At 37.7% G+C, this 18,138-nt stretch overlaps 7 protein-coding genes across 7 annotated transcripts in view; 3 read left to right on the plus strand and 4 right to left on the minus strand.

Moving 5' to 3' along the window:
• Positions 1-1,241: 1,241 nt before the first annotated feature.
• On the plus strand, positions 1,242-2,408 carry LOC130508342 (transcription factor MYB73-like). The gene has a single exon (XM_057003797.1). The coding sequence runs from the start codon at positions 1,335-1,337 to the stop codon at positions 2,316-2,318; it is 984 nt and encodes a 327-aa protein (XP_056859777.1). The 5' UTR covers positions 1,242-1,334; the 3' UTR covers positions 2,319-2,408.
• Positions 2,409-2,632: 224 nt separating this feature from the next.
• LOC130508341 (probable cadmium/zinc-transporting ATPase HMA1, chloroplastic) lies at positions 2,633-6,972 on the minus strand. Its single transcript, XM_057003796.1, has 13 exons — positions 6,344-6,972; positions 6,128-6,278; positions 5,848-6,032; positions 5,601-5,747; positions 5,319-5,514; positions 5,000-5,112; positions 4,498-4,736; positions 4,093-4,198; positions 3,824-3,988; positions 3,459-3,675; positions 3,182-3,369; positions 3,008-3,094; positions 2,633-2,910 (listed from the first exon to the last, which is right to left on the minus strand). The coding sequence occupies exons 1-13, from the start codon at positions 6,833-6,835 to the stop codon at positions 2,737-2,739; spliced, it is 2,460 nt and encodes an 819-aa protein (XP_056859776.1). The 5' UTR covers positions 6,836-6,972; the 3' UTR covers positions 2,633-2,736.
• Positions 6,973-7,070: 98 nt separating this feature from the next.
• On the minus strand, positions 7,071-9,643 carry LOC108842131 (protein MRG1). The gene is made up of 11 exons (XM_018614953.2): positions 9,386-9,643; positions 9,102-9,155; positions 8,981-8,994; positions 8,757-8,902; positions 8,507-8,542; positions 8,320-8,360; positions 8,008-8,109; positions 7,811-7,890; positions 7,573-7,742; positions 7,399-7,483; positions 7,071-7,323 (listed from the first exon to the last, which is right to left on the minus strand). Exons 1-11 carry the CDS (start codon positions 9,524-9,526, stop codon positions 7,224-7,226), a joined length of 969 nt encoding a protein of 322 aa, XP_018470455.1. The 5' UTR covers positions 9,527-9,643; the 3' UTR covers positions 7,071-7,223.
• A 93-nt stretch (positions 9,644-9,736) lies between these two features.
• On the minus strand, positions 9,737-10,519 carry LOC108841103 (PAMP-induced secreted peptide 2-like). Its single transcript, XM_018613886.2, has one exon. It carries the CDS (start codon positions 10,357-10,359, stop codon positions 10,102-10,104), a length of 258 nt encoding a protein of 85 aa, XP_018469388.1. The 5' UTR covers positions 10,360-10,519; the 3' UTR covers positions 9,737-10,101.
• Positions 10,520-13,345: 2,826 nt separating this feature from the next.
• The window catches only part of LOC108823868 (uncharacterized), a 47,664-nt gene continuing 42,871 nt past the window's right edge, over positions 13,346-18,138 (plus strand). Inside the window, 1 exon segment of the mRNA XM_018597162.2 lies at positions 13,346-13,350. The gene's annotated coding sequence lies outside the window, so the exon portion shown is untranslated.
• LOC108823630 (uncharacterized) lies at positions 14,905-15,835 on the plus strand. The gene is made up of 3 exons (XM_057003802.1): positions 14,905-15,236; positions 15,320-15,421; positions 15,509-15,835. The coding sequence occupies exons 1-3, from the start codon at positions 15,015-15,017 to the stop codon at positions 15,701-15,703; spliced, it is 519 nt and encodes a 172-aa protein (XP_056859782.1). The 5' UTR covers positions 14,905-15,014; the 3' UTR covers positions 15,704-15,835.
• LOC130508346 (cytochrome P450 81Q32-like) lies at positions 16,348-18,082 on the minus strand. Its single transcript, XM_057003800.1, has 2 exons — positions 17,351-18,082; positions 16,348-16,982 (listed from the first exon to the last, which is right to left on the minus strand). Exons 1-2 carry the CDS (start codon positions 17,687-17,689, stop codon positions 16,437-16,439), a joined length of 885 nt encoding a protein of 294 aa, XP_056859780.1. The 5' UTR covers positions 17,690-18,082; the 3' UTR covers positions 16,348-16,436.

The raw sequence follows: 18,138 nt of genomic DNA on the forward strand, positions 1-18,138 counted from the left end.
AGTGTCTACAATTTCCACTTCTTGTTCATCACACCAATGTACAAGCTACGGCAAATTTGGATATCAAACCGACGGTCCAACGTGCTTTATTATAACCTCACACATCAACACACACAAGACAGTGACATGCAACGAACAGTGTAATATATTGAAAACAGATCAAAGCACTTTAGTTTATAAACAAAACAAAATAAACTTTCGGCTATTTTTTATTGACTTCTATGTAGTCTTTTTTTTGCGGTTATTCTTAGAAAAGCAGTTTGTGTTTGCCACCATATTCTAATTTTCATTAGTTCCTTTTTACCAAAAATTCAAGTTGGTATAATTCAACGTTTCAAATATAATGCCATTCTTGAATCTCTACTGTTCTAAATTTTGTTAATTTTAAAGAAACAAAAAATGCAGAAAATTAAAGAAAAAAGTACGAAAAAGATAAAAACGTAGAAGTTAACGATTCTGTGAGTGTCACAACAATGCTTTTAAATGGAAAACGAAATGATTGGGTAAAAGCGCTCCACCTGTAAAACGGAGAGTGGAAGAGACGCTCCAGTACGAGCGTACTGTTTAAAGAAAACACATCTCTGAAACTAAGACCACACTGATAATATTTATTTATTCACGAATAAAAGCAAATCTCAAACTCAAAGTACATATACTTACTTGACACGTGTTAATATACAGCTGTATCCCAAGTCCCCAACCGTTTTTCCTGGAAGATTCTCTGTTCTCCACGCTCGATGTTAACCTCACACAGACGCTGTTCTTCCCAAACGCAGTTTTCAATCGCGGACGTGTGTGTTGGTTGTGATATTGATATACCAATGTTAAATAATTCTATTTTTCGTTTTTCAAGTTTAAACATTTGATTGATGAAATTTATTAGAATATACATTGAATGACTTGCCTAAACAATTAATCAACCAAACGCTAAATTAGTTAATCCATCAATTTGTTTTGACTGAATTAGTCAAAACCGTAACGATTAGTAAGTTAGTAACGACCATATTTATCCGTTTAACGCTGATAAAATTACAAAACGGTTTTCTTTGTTTCCTATATAAGTTAGAAGATATTTTATTCAGTTAAAAAAATTCAAAAGATAACACATATCCTAGAAATAAACCGCAAAATTTAACTACTTTATTATTTTTTCTCTAAAAAAGATTACAGGTTGAACCGGTAACCCTTTCCCGACTCCTTTTGGTATAAATACTCTCTCTTCTTGCTCTTATCCTCTTAAAACCTTTTCTTCTCCCAACAAAAAAAAAACTCCTAACGACCAAAGAAAAAACAAAACAGAAGACGTGAAAAAGAAAAACAGAACACATCCGGCGATGTCAGGTCCGAGCCGAAAGAACATGGAAAGAATTAAAGGTCCATGGAGTCCAGAAGAAGATGATCTCTTGCAGAGTCTGGTGCAGAAACACGGTCCGAGAAACTGGTCCTTGATCAGCAAATCTATCCCCGGGCGCTCAGGTAAATCCTGCCGTCTCCGCTGGTGTAACCAGCTATCTCCGGAGGTCGAGCACCGTGCCTTTACGGCGGAGGAAGACGAGACGATTATTCGGGCACACGCTCGGTTCGGTAACAAGTGGGCGACCATCTCTCGTCTCCTCAATGGAAGAACCGACAACGCTATCAAGAACCATTGGAACTCGACGCTCAAGCGTAAATGCAGCGCTTTTACATCTGATGGACAGAGCTGTGACTTCGGTGGTAACGGAGGGTATGACGGCAACTTAGGAGAGGAGCAACCGTTGAAACGTACGGCGAGTGGTGGTGGTGTTTCTACTGGGTTATATATGAGCCCCGGAAGTCCATCTGGATCTGACGTCAGCGAGCAATCTAGTGGTGCTCCACACGTGTTCAAACCGACGGCTAGATCTGGTGCTGTGCCGGAGGTGACGGCGTCAACGTCCGGTGAAGATCCGCCTACTTATCTAAGTTTGTCTCTCCCTTGGAATAACCGTTGCGAGACGGAGACGGTTAGAGTCAACGAGCCAACTCAAGTAAACGAGAACACGGTTATTGACGGTGGTTACACGGCGGAGCTGTTCCCGGTTAGAAAGGAAGAGGTGGAAGAAGAGAAAGGGATATCAGGATTCGGTGGGGAGTTCATGACGGTGGTGCAGGAGATGATTAGGACGGAGGTGAGGAGTTACATGGCGGATTTACAGCGAGGGAACGTTGCTGGTGGTGGTTCCAGCGGAGGAAGTGGTGGTGGTGGTGGTTCGTGTATGCCGCAAAGTGTAAACAGCCGCCGTGTCGGGTTTAGGGAGTTTATAGTGAAGCAAATCGGTATTGGGAAAAGCGAGTAGTGATTTTAAGTGAGAGAAGAAAGCAAAAGAGTCTTAAAAACTTTTCACTCTGTTTCTCGTGAAAATAAAAGTTTCAGGCTTTTCATGTTTTGTTGAGCCACCAAAGGCAGCAATGGCTAAGAGAAACAGAACAAGGAAAGCAAACTCTTAAAAAAAAATCTTTTGTAATCGTATGATGATCTTTCGTGATTCAAATTTAAAAACATTGAAAATCATACAAAAGAATTGATGAAAAGTAAAAAAAAAACTTTATCAAGCTTGTTTCATTTCCCTGTGTTTGATATTTTGAGGAAGCAAATATGGATCACGTGACATGGAAACAGAACAACATCTTTATATACGATTGATGGGTTTCTTAAGCGATCATGCATACAGTTTCATAATTAGACATACAGAGCACACGGACAAGCAAAGTTACCTAATGTGCAGTCTCTACAGAGCTTAAAGAGTTGTTGTTGCTACTGGTGGATTCCCGTGAGCTTAACTTGTTGATTAGATGAGCTATGTCTTGTTTCCACGACCACGATGGATCGTTCAGACCACGTACTGAGTTGAGGCACACCAGAAGAGTCCCGCCTTCATGTAGAAGTACCTATGATTCCAGAAAAAATAGCGGATTAGCGGTTTCTTCTAGGTAAATTTGATTGATGAAGTTATGGGGAAAACATAGCTTTTAGAGCTTAGCATACCGTCAACCATAGTGGAAGAAACCCTAAAACTGAGGGAAGAGCAGCCAAGAATATTGACGTCAAAGCAAGAGCCACGTTTTGCTTGACCTGCAACATGGTAAAACACTTGTTAAATCTGCAATCTTACATCTACAATAGGTTTTTGAAAAAAAAAAGAGTTGATTATTTTTTTACCAATGATGTTGTCTGGCGAGATTTAGCGACACAGAAGGGAACACCGGTGATGTTGTCTCGAAGCAGTAAGATGTCAGCAACAGCAATCGCAGTGGCACTCGCACGTTGAGCAAGTACAATGCCGACTGTTGCAGCAGCTAGAGCTGGAGCATCATTAATTCCTTCTCCTACCATAATTAAACCTCCACCTAAAACAATCACCAAAAATATTATATGATTTAGACTTCTGAGATATTTTTTTTTAGTGGGGGAGACTTATGGCGAGAGTAATGATCACCTGCATCTCGAGCGATGTTCTTTACATGGTTTAGCTTATCCTCGGGCTTTAGGTTACAGTAGACTTCGCTAATACCCACTGCATTGGCAACTCTCCACGCACTTGAATCATGGTCCCCAGTTAACATCATTACTCGAAGTTGGGCCCAGCTTTTCAGTTCTGCTATAACTCCCGAGACACCTGGACGAGGCTGATCCTCGAGGTGAATCAATGTTACCTGGAGAAGTTAGTTGCAAAGGCTCATAAATTTCAGTGATACAGACGATTTTAAGTACTGACAAATGGTCACACGAGAGAGAGAAATACAGACTGTGAAGTAGGTACGATTTTTGTGGACCAGCTAAGACAGTAGCTGTAGCATATACCTTGTGATCAACGGAAAGAGCAGCATGAACGAAATCCTTTCCGTACAAAGACGCGTTGACAGCATCCTTGATCTGTTTAGACTCATCTTCTGATTTGAAGAGTGAGGTAATGAACTCTATAGAACCCAGTGATGCTTTTCGTAATCTACTCTCTTCAGCTACTGACTATAACAACGCCCAAAAAGTTGAAATAAGAGTATATACCCACATAATTATGAACTAGATGGGAAATGGAGATCTGTAGAATCTAGTACATAACTATGTCGCACCTCAACACCGTTTACGGTAGCTGTAAGGCCTCTACCAGGAAAATATTCGAAGCTTTCAACAAAAATAGAAGGGAGGTCTTTCCCCACACTGTGGTCTACCACAGCTCTGCAGGAAGTTCAATAGTGTCAGAAGCAGCCAAAAATATATGGGCAAATACCAGTCCAAAAACAGAAAGAGAGCTAAAGATGCCAAACGTTGCTTTATGGCGTCCGTTTGTGGTGAAAGAATTGAATGTACCGTCAGAGAAGACTATTTAATAACCATGAATTTACACGGGCCCGTTTTACTTTTTACCAAAAAAAAAATTGTGATGTGACTGAATTGAAGGCACATGCTTAAACATTGCATAGTTCTAGACTCTGAGATATTTAAGGTGTATACAACAATTGATGTTTATAAAATACCTTCCAATAGGATGTGTAGTGCCCTTCTCCATAGCAGCCGCTACGGCAAGAGCTTCTTTCTCACAATTTGGAACGCAGCAAGTTATTACGCTTGGATTGTTACCTCCGTGGTGCCCATAAATGGGTTCAATTGCTTTGCAAGTAAGACCGCCGGTTGTTAAGGTCCCCGTTTTGTCAAAAGCAACAGTGTGGCAAGAAGCGAGGGCATCTAGAACTTGAGCACCTTTGAGCAATATTCCCTATAACAATGAATAACTGTTGGATTATACAAATATACGTGAACAGAAGGGAACTAAATAGTCGCATATGCATCATAAAATTCTCACAATTACAAATAAGACTCCTTAGGTTCTAAAGCCGTGAGCTATTAGCTAGAAAATAATGTGCACGAACAAATGCTCAAAGTGGAACAGATCATAAGGCAAGAACAATAAGAAAGCTAACGCGTTGTTGGTAATTTCAGTTTCTCAGATTGCAATTCCACAGAGTGTATGCATGATACCTTTTTTGCACAAGAGCTAATAGCAGTAGCGTAAGCCAATGGAGCAACAGCCAAAGCACATGGTGATGCGGCCACCATAAGTCCCAATGCTCTGTAGACCGATCCTCTGCATGCTGTATCATTAACCAGCAAAGAAATTAAGTCAACCAATTGTCCATACCAAGAAAAGAAGGCAAACATGCTTTTACGGATTTTCCAAATGGTGATATATCTTATTAGCAAACAAGAATAGTTTCGTAACATCAAAAACGACTCAGTCTCCAAACTAATGGGTACATATCTATATGTTAAAAACGAGGAATTTGTTTTTGACATCTACCTGTGGTGCTTAGAAAAGGCCACTTGAACAAAAGTGGACCTAGGAAGGCAATAGCAAGTGACAAAACAACCACCACCTTGCTGTAATTCTCCCCAAACTCATCCAGCCATCTCTGAAGTTTGGGTTTATTGGAGTGTGCTTCCTCTGTCAGCTGTACAATCCTGTTTAGAGTCGACTCATTCCATGCCTTAGTGGCCTGATAAAAAAAAATCCATAGAATAAAGATTAGCTTAAGAACTTCAAACAAAGGCAAGCCGCAATATTGCACAATGTTTGAAATACCTTCACGATCATTCTGCCATCCAAATTTCTTGCACCACCAGGCACTCTATCTCCAGCTTTGGCCTCCAATGGTTTGACTTCCCCAGTCAAGTGCTCAATTGTTATGGTAGCACTACCTTGGTAGACTTGGCAATCTACAGGAACAATCTAAATACCAAAAATAAAAACCTCATTAACAACTATAGCAATGACATAAAAGGTCAAAGGATTTCAAGAAATGAAAGTAGCTAAAAAAAGCTTCACAGACCTCACCAGTTCCAACCAAGATGTAGGATCCAACTTCTACACTGTGCACAGGAACGCTTTTGTATGACAAATCAGAAATGTTTGGAACATTCCCATTTTTCACTTGGATCAAGAGTGCAGAATCTGGATTACTCTCCTTCAACTCTTTAACATCCACCATTGACCGACTAGTGAAAAACTCCTCCGCTGCAAGACAAGACAGAGGCCTTAAACCTATTAGTCTCATGAAAGCATTAACACTGACGTAATATCCCTAATCCTCAAAAAATCAAGTTCCTGACCGATGTGAGCAAGATTGAACATGGCAAGAAGCAGCCCTCCTTCAAGAGCGTTGCCCATAAACACGGAAGCAAAAGCAGCAAGTGCCATCAATACATGGATGTTCACTTTCCCTCCAGCTATATCCATAAGCGCGTCGAGAGACGCTGAAACCTAACACATGAAACCAATTCCTTGAGTCGTCTCCCTAAGTTAAAATAACTAAGAAAGAGCCTTACTCCAACGAGAGGGAAGCCAACAATCATGAACGCGTTCTGAAGAGGCTTAACGTAAGGTTTAGGAGCAAAGAAAGGGCACGCGGCGGCAGCGATGAAGAGTGCGGCTGAGGAGCAGCAGAGATGGAGATGCTCCCTGAGGAAATTGGCTAATCGAACCCATCCGATGGCTTTAGCGAACCCGAACAATGCTTTCTGAGGCTTACTCTCCGCTTTCAATTCCACAGAACAGCATCCGTGGTGATGATGATGATGATGATGGTGATGATGCTCTTGCTCACTATCATGATGATCGTGATGGTGATCTTCAACCGCGCGTAGACGAATCGATTGTCGCGGGAGACTAAGGGAGGCGGAGATCCGAAGAGGGAGGTGAGTCTTAGGCGGGAGGATTGAGAAGGAGTTGACTCGAGCGAGTCGGAGAGTGGCTAAACCGCGACGGTAAGGGAATCTAGTAAGAGAGGAGGAAGAGCGAGTGAGAGCGGCGGGTTCCATGGTCGACGAATTTGAGCTCGAGCGTCGTCTTCTTCGATCATGCCACCATTGATTCTTTCTGATCTCGCGAAAATGCGTCTTAGACTCGTCTTTGTTTCACACTTGTTGTAACAGAGGAGAGAAGAGAGCCAATACAATTTATTCCGATAACATTAGCCACATAAATAATCTCATCTCATATACTTTTTTTTTCTCTGTTTGTTTGTTACCTTCTGTTCCAAACCAAGGCTCTGAGTATTCAAGTTTATTTTGATTGAACAATCGTTGTGAAAAATGTTAAGTTACAGTTATAAAATCCATCAGAAAAATTTGAAGGAATCCTAAAGTTACAAGACAACTTGACAGCGATTGATTATACCGACAAATTTATGGAGCTGGCGTTTTGTTCTCACTCATCTTTGCCTTTGCCTTTACCGTCTGAAACCACCTTATCAGATTCATATGCTGATGGTGACAACAAGAAAGTGCTCTGATTCTTCTGAATGAACCTGTAAAGGTGTTGGAGCATTTGTCAATTTAAACGCTAATGGCAGCGAAAAGGAGTGATTGGATAGGATACTTACTTGAGGAAGTCTAATAGTGTTTGATGCATGCGACTCCATGTCTCTTCTTCCATGTTTACATATGAAAAAAGCTCCGGAAATTTCACTGCAGAAAAAGAAGCCGACATCTATAGTCAAGAATCCAGACACATCAGATATTTTACTGTCTGATTAACAACTTGCTGAGATCTTTACCAAAGAGACGAAGTAGATGCTCGGCGCCATAAACAGTTGAAGGTGAGATATCATCCACGACTGCTTCTTCGTATTGTCGCCGCTCTTTCTTATATAAGAGCATCATAGGTAGTGCCTTGTCGAAGTAGCACCTTATGCCTTTCAAGATTTCACCGACAGCATCAGTTATCCTGCGCAGAATACTTGCTTCATTAAATTCTGAAAATTTTAAAATTCTATGATTGAATTAAGGACTCACATTCCATCCTTCTTGGTTTTGAGTTCAAGGTACTTGGACAATATCTCGTCGACATTAGGTGAACGCGGAAGTTTCACAACCTAGCGTTACAAAATCATTCAAAGATTAGTACCAAGTATGTGTAGAAGCCACTTTGATATGTAATACACACTTATGTCTCTCAAGTATGTGTAGAAGACAGAGTAGATTTGATGTACCTTGTCCTTCTGCGTAACATTCTCCCAGTCGTCAACGAGCTGTTTTTTAAGTGTTGCAGGTATTTGGATCTTGAGTAGCTTCTCTGCTGATACGTTATCCTTCTATAGATCACAAAATTACACACAAGCAACCTTATCGATTTTAGAAGACCTGATAAACTGAACCTGTTTGTATATATGCATCACCAACATATCCACCCATTTACTGTGTTTATCAAGAAAGTTCCTCCCAACAGGTATGTACAAGCTCTGGGAAATTTAATCGATGTAGAGCTAAAGCAAGTAAATCCTTGAGTTTTTTACAAGCCTAACCTCATTGCCTGACTCGTTCTTTCGCTTCTTCCCTTTTGCAGCTGCAACAGACAATACAATCACCGATACACCAGCTTAACTCAAATAAATTTAAGTTCATCTAATCTAAACTTCAAATAATTTTACAGGTATGAAATCAATTCCTTGGTAGTTGTGAGTGTGAGCGAAAAACTAATATGCTGCTTACCATTGTTTCTCGTGTCATCTTTCTCAGCCTTTGTGTCTGCATGTTTGACAAAATAGTTGAAGTTACCATATATATACACTCAAAAGGGTAAACGTGGGAGGATAAATATTGAACTCAGTGTATGTAGATGCAGGCATCTGAGCCAGATAACGATAAATACTGATAGGCTAGCTTGAAAATGATTCTTATATAAACATCAATAAAAGTCAAAGCCAAGTAGAAATGAAGGTTTCATATTGCACAAACTCACCTGCAGAGCTTCTAGTTTTAGTCTGAGCCGAACGCCCAGACTTGGTACCCTTCTCTACTCCTTGCTTCTTGTCTAGAGCCTTCTGTTTAACAAGATTCTCCTCCGTATGTTTCAACAGCCTATCCGCACTAACCCATTCATCCCAACTGTCGAGCGATACATTCATATCAATCTAACTGTGCTTGCCACACAAACCAGAATAGACATGAGAGAGAGAGACTCACTTTTTGTTCCAACCCTGCAGACACAGACAGATCGCTGTATCACTCAGTACTGTGGATCAAAAGCTCTGAAACAAAGATGGTAATGCAAAACTATAATAGCTTAAGAGGAAAGAGGTCTCACGAGGTAATGAACAAAGTACTTCCACTCCTTCTTTCGAAGCTCCACTTTTTGAATCTGTATCAAAGCAACACTGTAAACAAACATATATACCGACTAACCATTTCAATCTTGATTTTGTGGAAGCTACAATGAATACAGTACGGACGATACATTCAAATCCAAACCTAATTGACTAAAATCTCTATGGAAACCCTAAGCCAATTGCACAATCAAAACGAGAACGATTATCTCCAGAATCCAAATCTAAAAGCTATAGAGAGAGAGAGAGGGAGATTTTGAATTGCCTTGGCTCCGTAGACGCGAGGACCGTGGTAGGCGAGAACACGCTCGCCCTCCGTAAAGAGTCTGCCGTCGTTGGAAGGCGATGCGCCACCACTGGCCGTGTCTCCGTCACTCGCCGTCTCTTCCTTCGACGAGCTTCCCATTGCACCACCGAGAGCGAGAGGCGGCACCAGATCTCACTCACTCACTCACATCACAGTGGCGGCCGTACACGTCTCTTGATATGTGAATGAATCTACGTCCCTGAAACTGCCGCCTGATTCCACGAGACTAAAGGCTAATGTTGTAGTTACATTTTTTCATTTCCGTCCCTTAACTTTCCAAATAGTTCATTTTTATCTCTTAACTTTGTAAAAATCGTTCTTTGGATTACTTTGGATTTGAAGTATGTTTGCGTTACAATTTGGAGAGAATAATCACATTCACTTTGTGTGTACATTAATGTTTTATTATTACATACAAATCATATTTAACCAAAACAGAAGTAACTATCACATTGTACAATTATGGATCAAATAACTTCTGTTTTTTGAACGAAATGAATCGAATAACTAAGAAACAATTATCCTATTGATAGGAAAAGGGAAGGAGACGTTTAATTCTTGATTTTTTCCCCACTCTTCTTCCTGTGTAACATAAAGTTTTGTTAACAAAATAATGAAATAATTTTTTGGACCTAGACACGGGGATGTCCATTTACAATTGGCCCTGTTTGAGATTAGTGGCCGGGTCCGCTTGGGCTTGGACCGGAGTGCTTATCAAATCGAGAAGTGTCGCTCCGGTTTATGAAATTATGACCCTTGCCTCCTGGACTCGGACCTGAGCCTTTGATCGAACCAAGTGATAAGCCATCGAAGAAACCAGCCACGAGCTTTTTCTCGTCAGTCATTGTTAGACCAAGCGGACGAGTCTCAACAAAAACGGAACCGATCAACATGAAGAACAGAATCGAACCCACAACGCTTTTGGTCGTCATCGTAGTTTAATTAGCTTTCTTTCACTTTTTGATCAGACAATGAGATTTGCGGTGAGTGGTTTGTGGGTGTAGTAGATAGTTAGTTATATAGTAGTGTTCAAGGAGATGCAAAGTATGAATTGTTAATCACTTATCCTTGACCATGTATTGAATTCAAAACAACGTGATCCTTTCAAACTTATAAGCTGTTGTTTCCTGGAAAAATCCCAACATGTTTTCAAGTTTTTTTTATTGCAAAGAAAAAACTAAGCCATCAAATGAGGAGACGATAAGAAGTATAATTTAGTGTCATCACAAGTTGACGACTAGACCGAACATAGTGTTTGTTTGCAGCAGACGGCAGCTAAGTTTCTAAGTAGATTTTGAAGATGTGTACCAAACATAGTTTGAATTTCAAACTTGGGAAAGTCACACATGTTGGTAGCCGGCTTGGTTGTTGGTAACGGAAACACACAATTAAGCAAAGTGTTTGACCTTAAGAAGCATTGACTATTAGCTAATTTGACTATTAAATCGATGTACTTGCTTAATTTCTCTTTTATAATATTTGTTACTTTGTTAGATACCAATGCTTATAAAGTTCAAACACGTTGCTGCTATTTTCTGGTACGATCAATAAGTAGTTCTTCTCACGTGGTTCTCCTTCCAAAAACATTTAACAACCATACTTTACTAAAATTTCAACATCTAACTTATTATTTCTGGTAGGTAAAAATTCAATCCAATGAAAAGTCAAACATTGGTCTTTCTGTCAACTCGTGCATGGTGTTGAATTACTGACTATTCAAAATATACGATGTATTTTATTCATTTATCACTGATTTCATTGACTTGTAATAATAAATAATTTTATTCTTTTAAATAAAGGTTGATTTAGTTCTGAGGATAAATTATTGATGGCAGCCTCATTTTTAGTAGTAGTTTACGAGTATTTCTATAGCAAGATTCTCAACATAAATATCTAAAATAAATATTATTATGATGAATGAGAATTTTGAATGCTAAAAAATTTTACTTTACTATTTAGTAAGTCTTTGAGATATTTGATACATTTAGCTCTTACAGTAATTTACCTTTATTATATTTTATAATACTAAATTTGAGAATATTGTAATGGAAATGCTCTAAGTATATAATATCATATCTGAAGTTGTTCCTTTTTATAGCAAATTTGTTCCTTTATTTCCGGAGTTAGAGTAAGACAAATAAACCAATTTGCATAGCATCTGCAAATTTTGTTTTTTCCCATACTAATATAAGGCGGCGAAAATCACTATCATTCAAACTGTTAATAATTTATAGATGCTGACCAAAAAAAAAAATTATAGGCAAATTACCTAGAATCTGGTTCACTGTTTCCTCTCTCGAATAAGGTAAAAGTTATTAATCAATTTATTAGTGGCGTAAGACCACGCAATAATATAATAACAAAAAAATGTTAACTATATATAGTTCGGACATGGTAGTCCATTAATATGGGAATCAAATTCTTCATTTAACAAATCCATTATCTAGATTCTAGTCTTTTTATTCCGTCCAATTACACGAGATATAGAGTTTTCTTGAAATGATGTATTCTAAAAAGAATTTCAATTAGCATCTTGAATTACTTGAATTTCAATTAGCATCTTGAATTACTTGATCAAACTATTTTAATTAAACTAGTTTTGCTGGAGATGTCTCTTTATATATAATATTTATGGATGTGCACATGTACTAAAGTCGTTTACATGTATTAATGAATAGGGTATTTCGATCAGTAAGAAAACATGTTAGGTTAATACGTGTCTCAAATCTTCTTTTTGAGAAAGGGCCGTAACGTGTCTCAAATCTTGATACCGATATATAGTTTACACCATGGTTCGTCCATTCTCAAATATTCATATTTGACCACTAAGACATGCCCATAATGACTACAAGTTTCGAAGTTAAGTTTCTAGAGGATTTTGGTTCTACCAAAACTTTGATCATAAAAAAAAAAGATTCGAGGATGCAAGATTGATAGTGAAATAAAATTGAGGGTACATGTGGGGGAGTGACGTTTAAAAACAAAAACAAAAAGAGAAAGAGAAAGAATATAAATAGATGCTTAGTTACTATCATGACAACTATGAAGCAAAGTTAGAGTCCGTCCATACAAGTATTTCGCGTTATTGCCATTCTTTCCTCATACCCACGAGCCACGATGACAAATATGTTGTTCTTTTTCTATTTCTAGATTTGTATTTTGTATTTTTTCACTGAATTATGCGTCTCGTTTTTAGTAAATTAGGTTTCAAACTGTAACTAATATTTGTCTAAAAATTTAAATGTTAACTTTGCAAATATAAATATAAAGATTCAAAGTTTAGACTTGGCATAAAATTAACAAGGGAAGCGCTCTTCTGTGGCAAACAAAGTCTCCAGGATTCGTATGGTCAAATATGTTCCGATCAAATTATTCGCGAAAGCGTGACACAAAATACGTACTTGACCTCCTCCTACGTCACATCTACGCATTCGTGCCCTACCTTCATAAGTATTCTTCCAATTTTCTGAAGTTTCGAAATTGAGATGCCGATGATTCACGACCATAGATTCAAATGATCAACTAAACGTTAATTATTTTATCGATGAACCTTTGCTCAAATTTATCAACAGTATTTTGTTCATAGTGAATTATATTAATTACCAAATTTTAGCAAAAAAAAAAAAATTATATTAATTAATGACATGAAATGAAACAGTCGTATAAGACTATAAGTCTAGTAGTTTCATTTTGTTCACTCTATACCCATTTGGCTATTGCTATGCATGGTAAGTCGATGATTACTAATCCCCTTGTCAGTATATATGTTTAGATCATGAAACCATGTTATCCAAAAGATTGATAATAGTTTTCTTGCCTAACTCCACTAACAAAAGCTGACAATCGTATTGTTACCAACTACTAGTTGAATTTTGATTCACTTGAATCTTGTGTATACTACTTACTAATCAGTAAACAAATCATATCTTATTTATTATTATTGACATGAACGAGATCGCACAAGTTAGAATTCTGACCTAATTTCATATTCAGATCTTAAGGCAAAAAAGAAAACATAGAAAAAATTGAACTATAACGGTACCAGAGCTAATAATTTAATACTTTGTAATTTCGGTATAAATTAAAGAAATATAATCTGCTGGTAAAAAACAATTAGCACTCTTTGAAGGGTCCACTTCCAAGGAAGCTAGAGACCGTCCTTTTTAACTAATTCACCTGCACCACCCCCTTATATCGCGCTTTTAATTTTACAGTACTCCTTTTTATATTCTCTAACCAATAACAACAATAAAATCAATATTAATTTATATCCAATATAAACTCCTCTCTCCATCCTTTTCCATCTACCTTTGAATCTATTCATACGTGTATATAAAAAGCTTTACTTCCTCCTCTGCTACTCCTTTTCTATCAATCACCGAAACACATTCATTGGCTTAAACCCTAAACCCCAAACACCTGAGCTACCTCAACAAAAATGAGACCCTTTGGCTTGATCTTTACGGTCATGTTCTTGGTCTCAGCCTTCTCGGAATCAAGAACTGTCGATTGCAGAGTTCTCCTTGGTGGCTCATCGGAGGAAATAGGCCAATACAAGAATCATGGTGTTGGTTTGCGAAGTAAAGAGTTGTTAGGGGTTGTGATACGTGGTTATAGAAGGTTACGCGCGCTCTCTTCAGCTGGAGAGAGGATGCAGACAATGGCTTCAGGTCCGAGCAGAAGAGGTGCGGGGCACTAAAAGATTATTCATCCACTTACACTATACAACAATATTTGTCTAGCTCAGGTTATAGTAAAGGATTTTTCATTTGTGACAGAATCATTATATTTACTCAGTCTTTAAAAATCAATGTAAAGTATAGAAGTGAGAAAATTCTTTAATCATGATACAATAGTCTGTTTCCTTCTCATAAACACCCATATATATAGTACGTGCCAAAAAATTCCTTTATTTGATTGGATTTTGAAATAGTTTTGAGATCCACATTAACCGTGAAAATTAGACATGAAATCAATTATATATTAGATTATAGATTATAGATTATAGATTCAGGAGCTGTTATTGGTCACCATGGTGAAATACAAATGATATATATCTTCTAAAGCTTAAAGAATTAACTAGAAGTACGATCATATAATTATGAAAACCATGATTATTTCATGTTTTACCAATTCATGATTCAAATTTTGCTGAAATGCAAACAGTTTTTTTTGTTGTTGGAAAGTTGGAAGTGTTAGCCTTTGGGGTATTAAAAGGGACACTTTGTTTACTGTCCTTGGTAGCCGGAAATGGAAAGCTATACACTTTATATATGTTCTAAATTGCCATCCAGCTCTTGATATTCGTATTCCCTAAAAATCCTGGCAAATTACAAAGTTACTTTGTAAAATGTTGGTAGAATATATCTACGATGACAGTTAAAGGAAAATATTTGTTACTGTGAATAAATTGCTTTGGAGAAAATTGACAAAACATTAAAATTCTGACTTGTAGTTATGAGAAATGAAACAACCAGGCCCATCCAAAGGCCCATTAACTATTTCTTTTTTAACCAAACATGTGAGCAAACTCTACTCTCGCTTTTCCAGTTGTAAACCAAAGTGCCAAACGACAGAGAAGGCGACGATGAGTTCGATGAAGCCAAGCAGGAGCGACGAGATACCCGACCTGGATCAACAGATCAAGAACACCAACCAGATCAGAGCTGGTTTTGACTCCTTGGCCCCTAAACGACCCACTAAACCCACCCGGAGCGAGCCAGGCCCTTTCGGATGTTTCTCTACTCCCGACCCAACCACTGACCATCCGGAGGCTGACAAGTTCCAAACTCTCCAGTCACAAACTCATGTTCGGTTTCTCTACCTCACTACTTTTTTCTCTTCACGTAAACGTATCGTCAGAATTGAGATCTTTTGGTTAAGAAAATACAGGGTAATATTCTGCATGAAGGAGGTTCAGCTGCTGTTCAAGATGAGTTCCTGGAGACAGAGTATTACACGAATCTCACCGCCATTGATAAGCAACATCACACGGTTCTCATCTTTGTTTCTCTTTCTCTAAAATTACGGCTGGAGAAGTTTACCTTTTTGTAGTAAATGTGGTTATGTTTCTGAAACTAGACCGGAAGTGGGTTTATAAATGTGGGGAAGGAAGACGGCGGTGAAGAGACCGTTATAGCCGCCGCTGCAATGGGAGACGGAGGCGAAAAGGCTGTTTACAGAAGCAACCCGGCGACGAACGAGTGGATTCCTGCGGTGGAGGAGGGCTTTGCTTCAGAATCTTCGTCTAAACCGAATCGGAGCGAGAGTTCTTGAATGGGATCTTTGGATGTGTGTACTTTATCTTCTTCCTGATGTTATGTTTCTTGGTATTATTATCATAAAATATTAAAATATATAAACTAATTAAATAAGTTTCTGTCATTAATATGAAATAATTATTTAACAGTTGATTAGAGGAAGTTTCAAACTTCCAAAATATCTCTGATAAGATCGAACTTTCTGTGGTCTGTATTACACAACAAAGATTTTTTTTTTTGTCTCCGACATCATGTCAATTCTTCAACTACCACCAATATAATTGAATTGTACATATATCATCAAGAATATGATTAAATGACACTTCTAAAATAAATATTTTCGGGGTAAATCCTTTATTCTACCTAATTATTGCCAATCAAGCTATAAACATACCAGAAATAATTTCAGCTACTTTCAACAGAATACAATTGAAAAAGCTTTTACGAAAAAAAAAGTTTCACCTGTTTTAACATGAGTAAAAAGTTTAAGTCTCTCACCTTTTTCTGTTTATTTTTTCTTAATTTTTTTTATTTCAACTTTTAGTCGATCTATTATTTTTCTTTTCTTTCTAAATCACCCCTTTTATTTTAGTTTTGGATACACTTAATTTACAATCACACTCCAGTTTATATTTTAAAGGTTGTTTTATTGCAGCTGAATAATCTTACTACACAAAATAATAATAATAATAATCTTATTACAGATAATATTATGACTTGTTTTTTTTCTAGAACATTATGACCAATTATCATATCTTAAAAAACAATCTACATATTCTTGAATCTTCAGAAGAGCAATTCGGAAGCCACCTCACGTGACAAACCCGTCTCCCTAAACCCAACCCGGGACAAACCCGTCTCCCTAAACCAAACGGCATCATCTTACTACTATACTGTCCAAGCTGATCTCTCCTTTCAAATCTCTCCGGCTTAAACGACGTTGGATCATCCCACACGCTTGGATCTCTATGTATAGCCCACAAGTTAACCAACACGATTGTATCACGTGGAATATCGAACCCACCGATGACACAATCAGAAGATGAGAAATGAGGAACCATAAGTGGAGCCACAGGGCATAGCCTTAGTGTCTCGGATACAACGTTGTTCAAGTAGTCCATGTTCACCTGATCATCTTCTTTTAACAAACGACGATTACTTGATGACGATGATGGTTCCATGTGAGCATCAATATTTTGTCTCGTTGTCTCAAATACTTGTGGATGGTTTAATAGATTTGACATTGCCCATTCTACGGTTAAAGCCGATGTATCTGTGCCTCCTATTACCATCATCTGATAATATAATCCAATAATTAATATGGGACCGTTGTTGTGTGACGTGACATAGGAGTGTGGGATAAACATTAAATAGAGCTTTTCACATGATTTGTTGTCATTCCACTGGTTTACAGTTTTTTGTTTTGTTTTGTTCCAGCTGGGGTCGGTGATAACAATCAAGATTGGTGTTCCAGTGTCAACATCAAGGGGTTTCGTAATAAATTTTAATGTCTGGTTATTCAATTCTAATTTCATCTACATTTGGGTTGGATAAGTATTCGGTTTTCCTAGTTTGGTTTAACCATGGATTCTAACTAATTTTAGTTTGAGAATTATATATACAAAAAACATATGATTGAATCGAAGGGTATATAAAAACATACCAGAATGAGACCTTTGATGGTAACATCATTGTAGTAATGAGGCTCCTTTTCTTGAGAATCAAGCAAATGAGCAATCATGGTGTTCTTAAACTCCATTCTTCCTCTGTTAGCTCTATGTTCATCCAAAAACCCTTGTAATAAACTATCCATCTTTTCTCCAACCCTCTTTGCTCTCTTGATGTAACCTTTGTAGTCATACCACCTTAGAGCCGGCAAAAAATCGGCTGGGTTGTCCGCCGCAGAGAGCTCTAGAATCTCCACCACTAGCTCCCGGAACTCCGAGCTTATCTTCTCTTTTTCGCCTTCATCTTCCTCGGAGAATCTCTTTCCAGTCATCATTCTCGTTATAACGTTTAGGGTAAGATCCGTTAGTAACGGTCGTAACTCCACCTGAATAAAAAAGTATGTTCTTCTTACGGTCTGATATGGTTCGGTAATCTTTAACCGGATTTAAAACCAAAATTGATCTTAAGAACACGTTTTTCTTTCTTAGTCTGAACATTGATATTTCAAGTAAATACCGACAGATTTAGAGCTGAATAGACAATTTTCCACGGTTTCCACCCATGTTTATTTCTGTAATTTTTAAATATAACATATTGTTTTTATTGAAATACCTTCAAATAGAATCTAAACTACAAAAATGCTTCTAAGTCTATATATCTATTCTATTAAAAATGACAATAAATATTATGTCCAACTATTTATTTCATTTATTTATATGACTATACAATTAAACTAAATTAATATTAAATATAAATATGATTAAAAACTTAAATATAAAAATT

The sequence above is a fragment of the Raphanus sativus genome, chromosome 2 (genome assembly GCF_000801105.2).
Source record: "Raphanus sativus cultivar WK10039 chromosome 2, ASM80110v3, whole genome shotgun sequence".
NCBI classification, from domain to species: Eukaryota; Viridiplantae; Streptophyta; class Magnoliopsida; order Brassicales; family Brassicaceae; genus Raphanus; species Raphanus sativus.

What these genes read in the sequence shown, in the direction of transcription:
- LOC130508342 (XM_057003797.1), top strand. Translation starts at nt 1,335, where the DNA reads ATGTCAGGTCCGAGCCGAAAGAACATGGAAAGAATTAAAGGTCCATGG.
- LOC130508341 (XM_057003796.1), bottom strand. Translation starts at nt 6,835, where the DNA reads ATGGAACCCGCCGCTCTCACTCGCTCTTCCTCCTCTCTTACTAGATTC. An exon ending in TCTTGGTTGGAACTGGTGAG is followed by an intron (nt 5,748 to 5,847) that starts GTCTGTGAAGCT and finishes TTTGGTATTTAG; the next exon opens with ATTGTTCCTGTAGATTGCCA. An exon ending in ATGGCAGAATGATCGTGAAG is followed by an intron (nt 5,515 to 5,600) that starts GTATTTCAAACA and finishes TTTTTTTATCAG; the next exon opens with GCCACTAAGGCATGGAATGA.
- LOC108842131 (XM_018614953.2), bottom strand. Translation starts at nt 9,526, where the DNA reads ATGGGAAGCTCGTCGAAGGAAGAGACGGCGAGTGACGGAGACACGGCC. An exon ending in AGATGACACGAGAAACAATG is followed by an intron (nt 8,361 to 8,506) that starts GTAAGCAGCATA and finishes TGTCTGTTGCAG; the next exon opens with CTGCAAAAGGGAAGAAGCGA. An exon ending in AGAACGAGTCAGGCAATGAG is followed by an intron (nt 8,110 to 8,319) that starts GTTAGGCTTGTA and finishes TGTGATCTATAG; the next exon opens with AAGGATAACGTATCAGCAGA.
- LOC108841103 (XM_018613886.2), bottom strand. Translation starts at nt 10,359, where the DNA reads ATGACGACCAAAAGCGTTGTGGGTTCGATTCTGTTCTTCATGTTGATC.
- LOC108823630 (XM_057003802.1), top strand. Translation starts at nt 15,015, where the DNA reads ATGAGTTCGATGAAGCCAAGCAGGAGCGACGAGATACCCGACCTGGAT. An exon ending in CTCTCCAGTCACAAACTCAT is followed by an intron (nt 15,237 to 15,319) that starts GTTCGGTTTCTC and finishes AAGAAAATACAG; the next exon opens with GGTAATATTCTGCATGAAGG. An exon ending in TTGATAAGCAACATCACACG is followed by an intron (nt 15,422 to 15,508) that starts GTTCTCATCTTT and finishes TTCTGAAACTAG; the next exon opens with ACCGGAAGTGGGTTTATAAA.
- LOC130508346 (XM_057003800.1), bottom strand. Translation starts at nt 17,689, where the DNA reads ATGATGACTGGAAAGAGATTCTCCGAGGAAGATGAAGGCGAAAAAGAG. An exon ending in CCATCAAAGGTCTCATTCTG is followed by an intron (nt 16,983 to 17,350) that starts GTATGTTTTTAT and finishes TTATATTATCAG; the next exon opens with ATGATGGTAATAGGAGGCAC.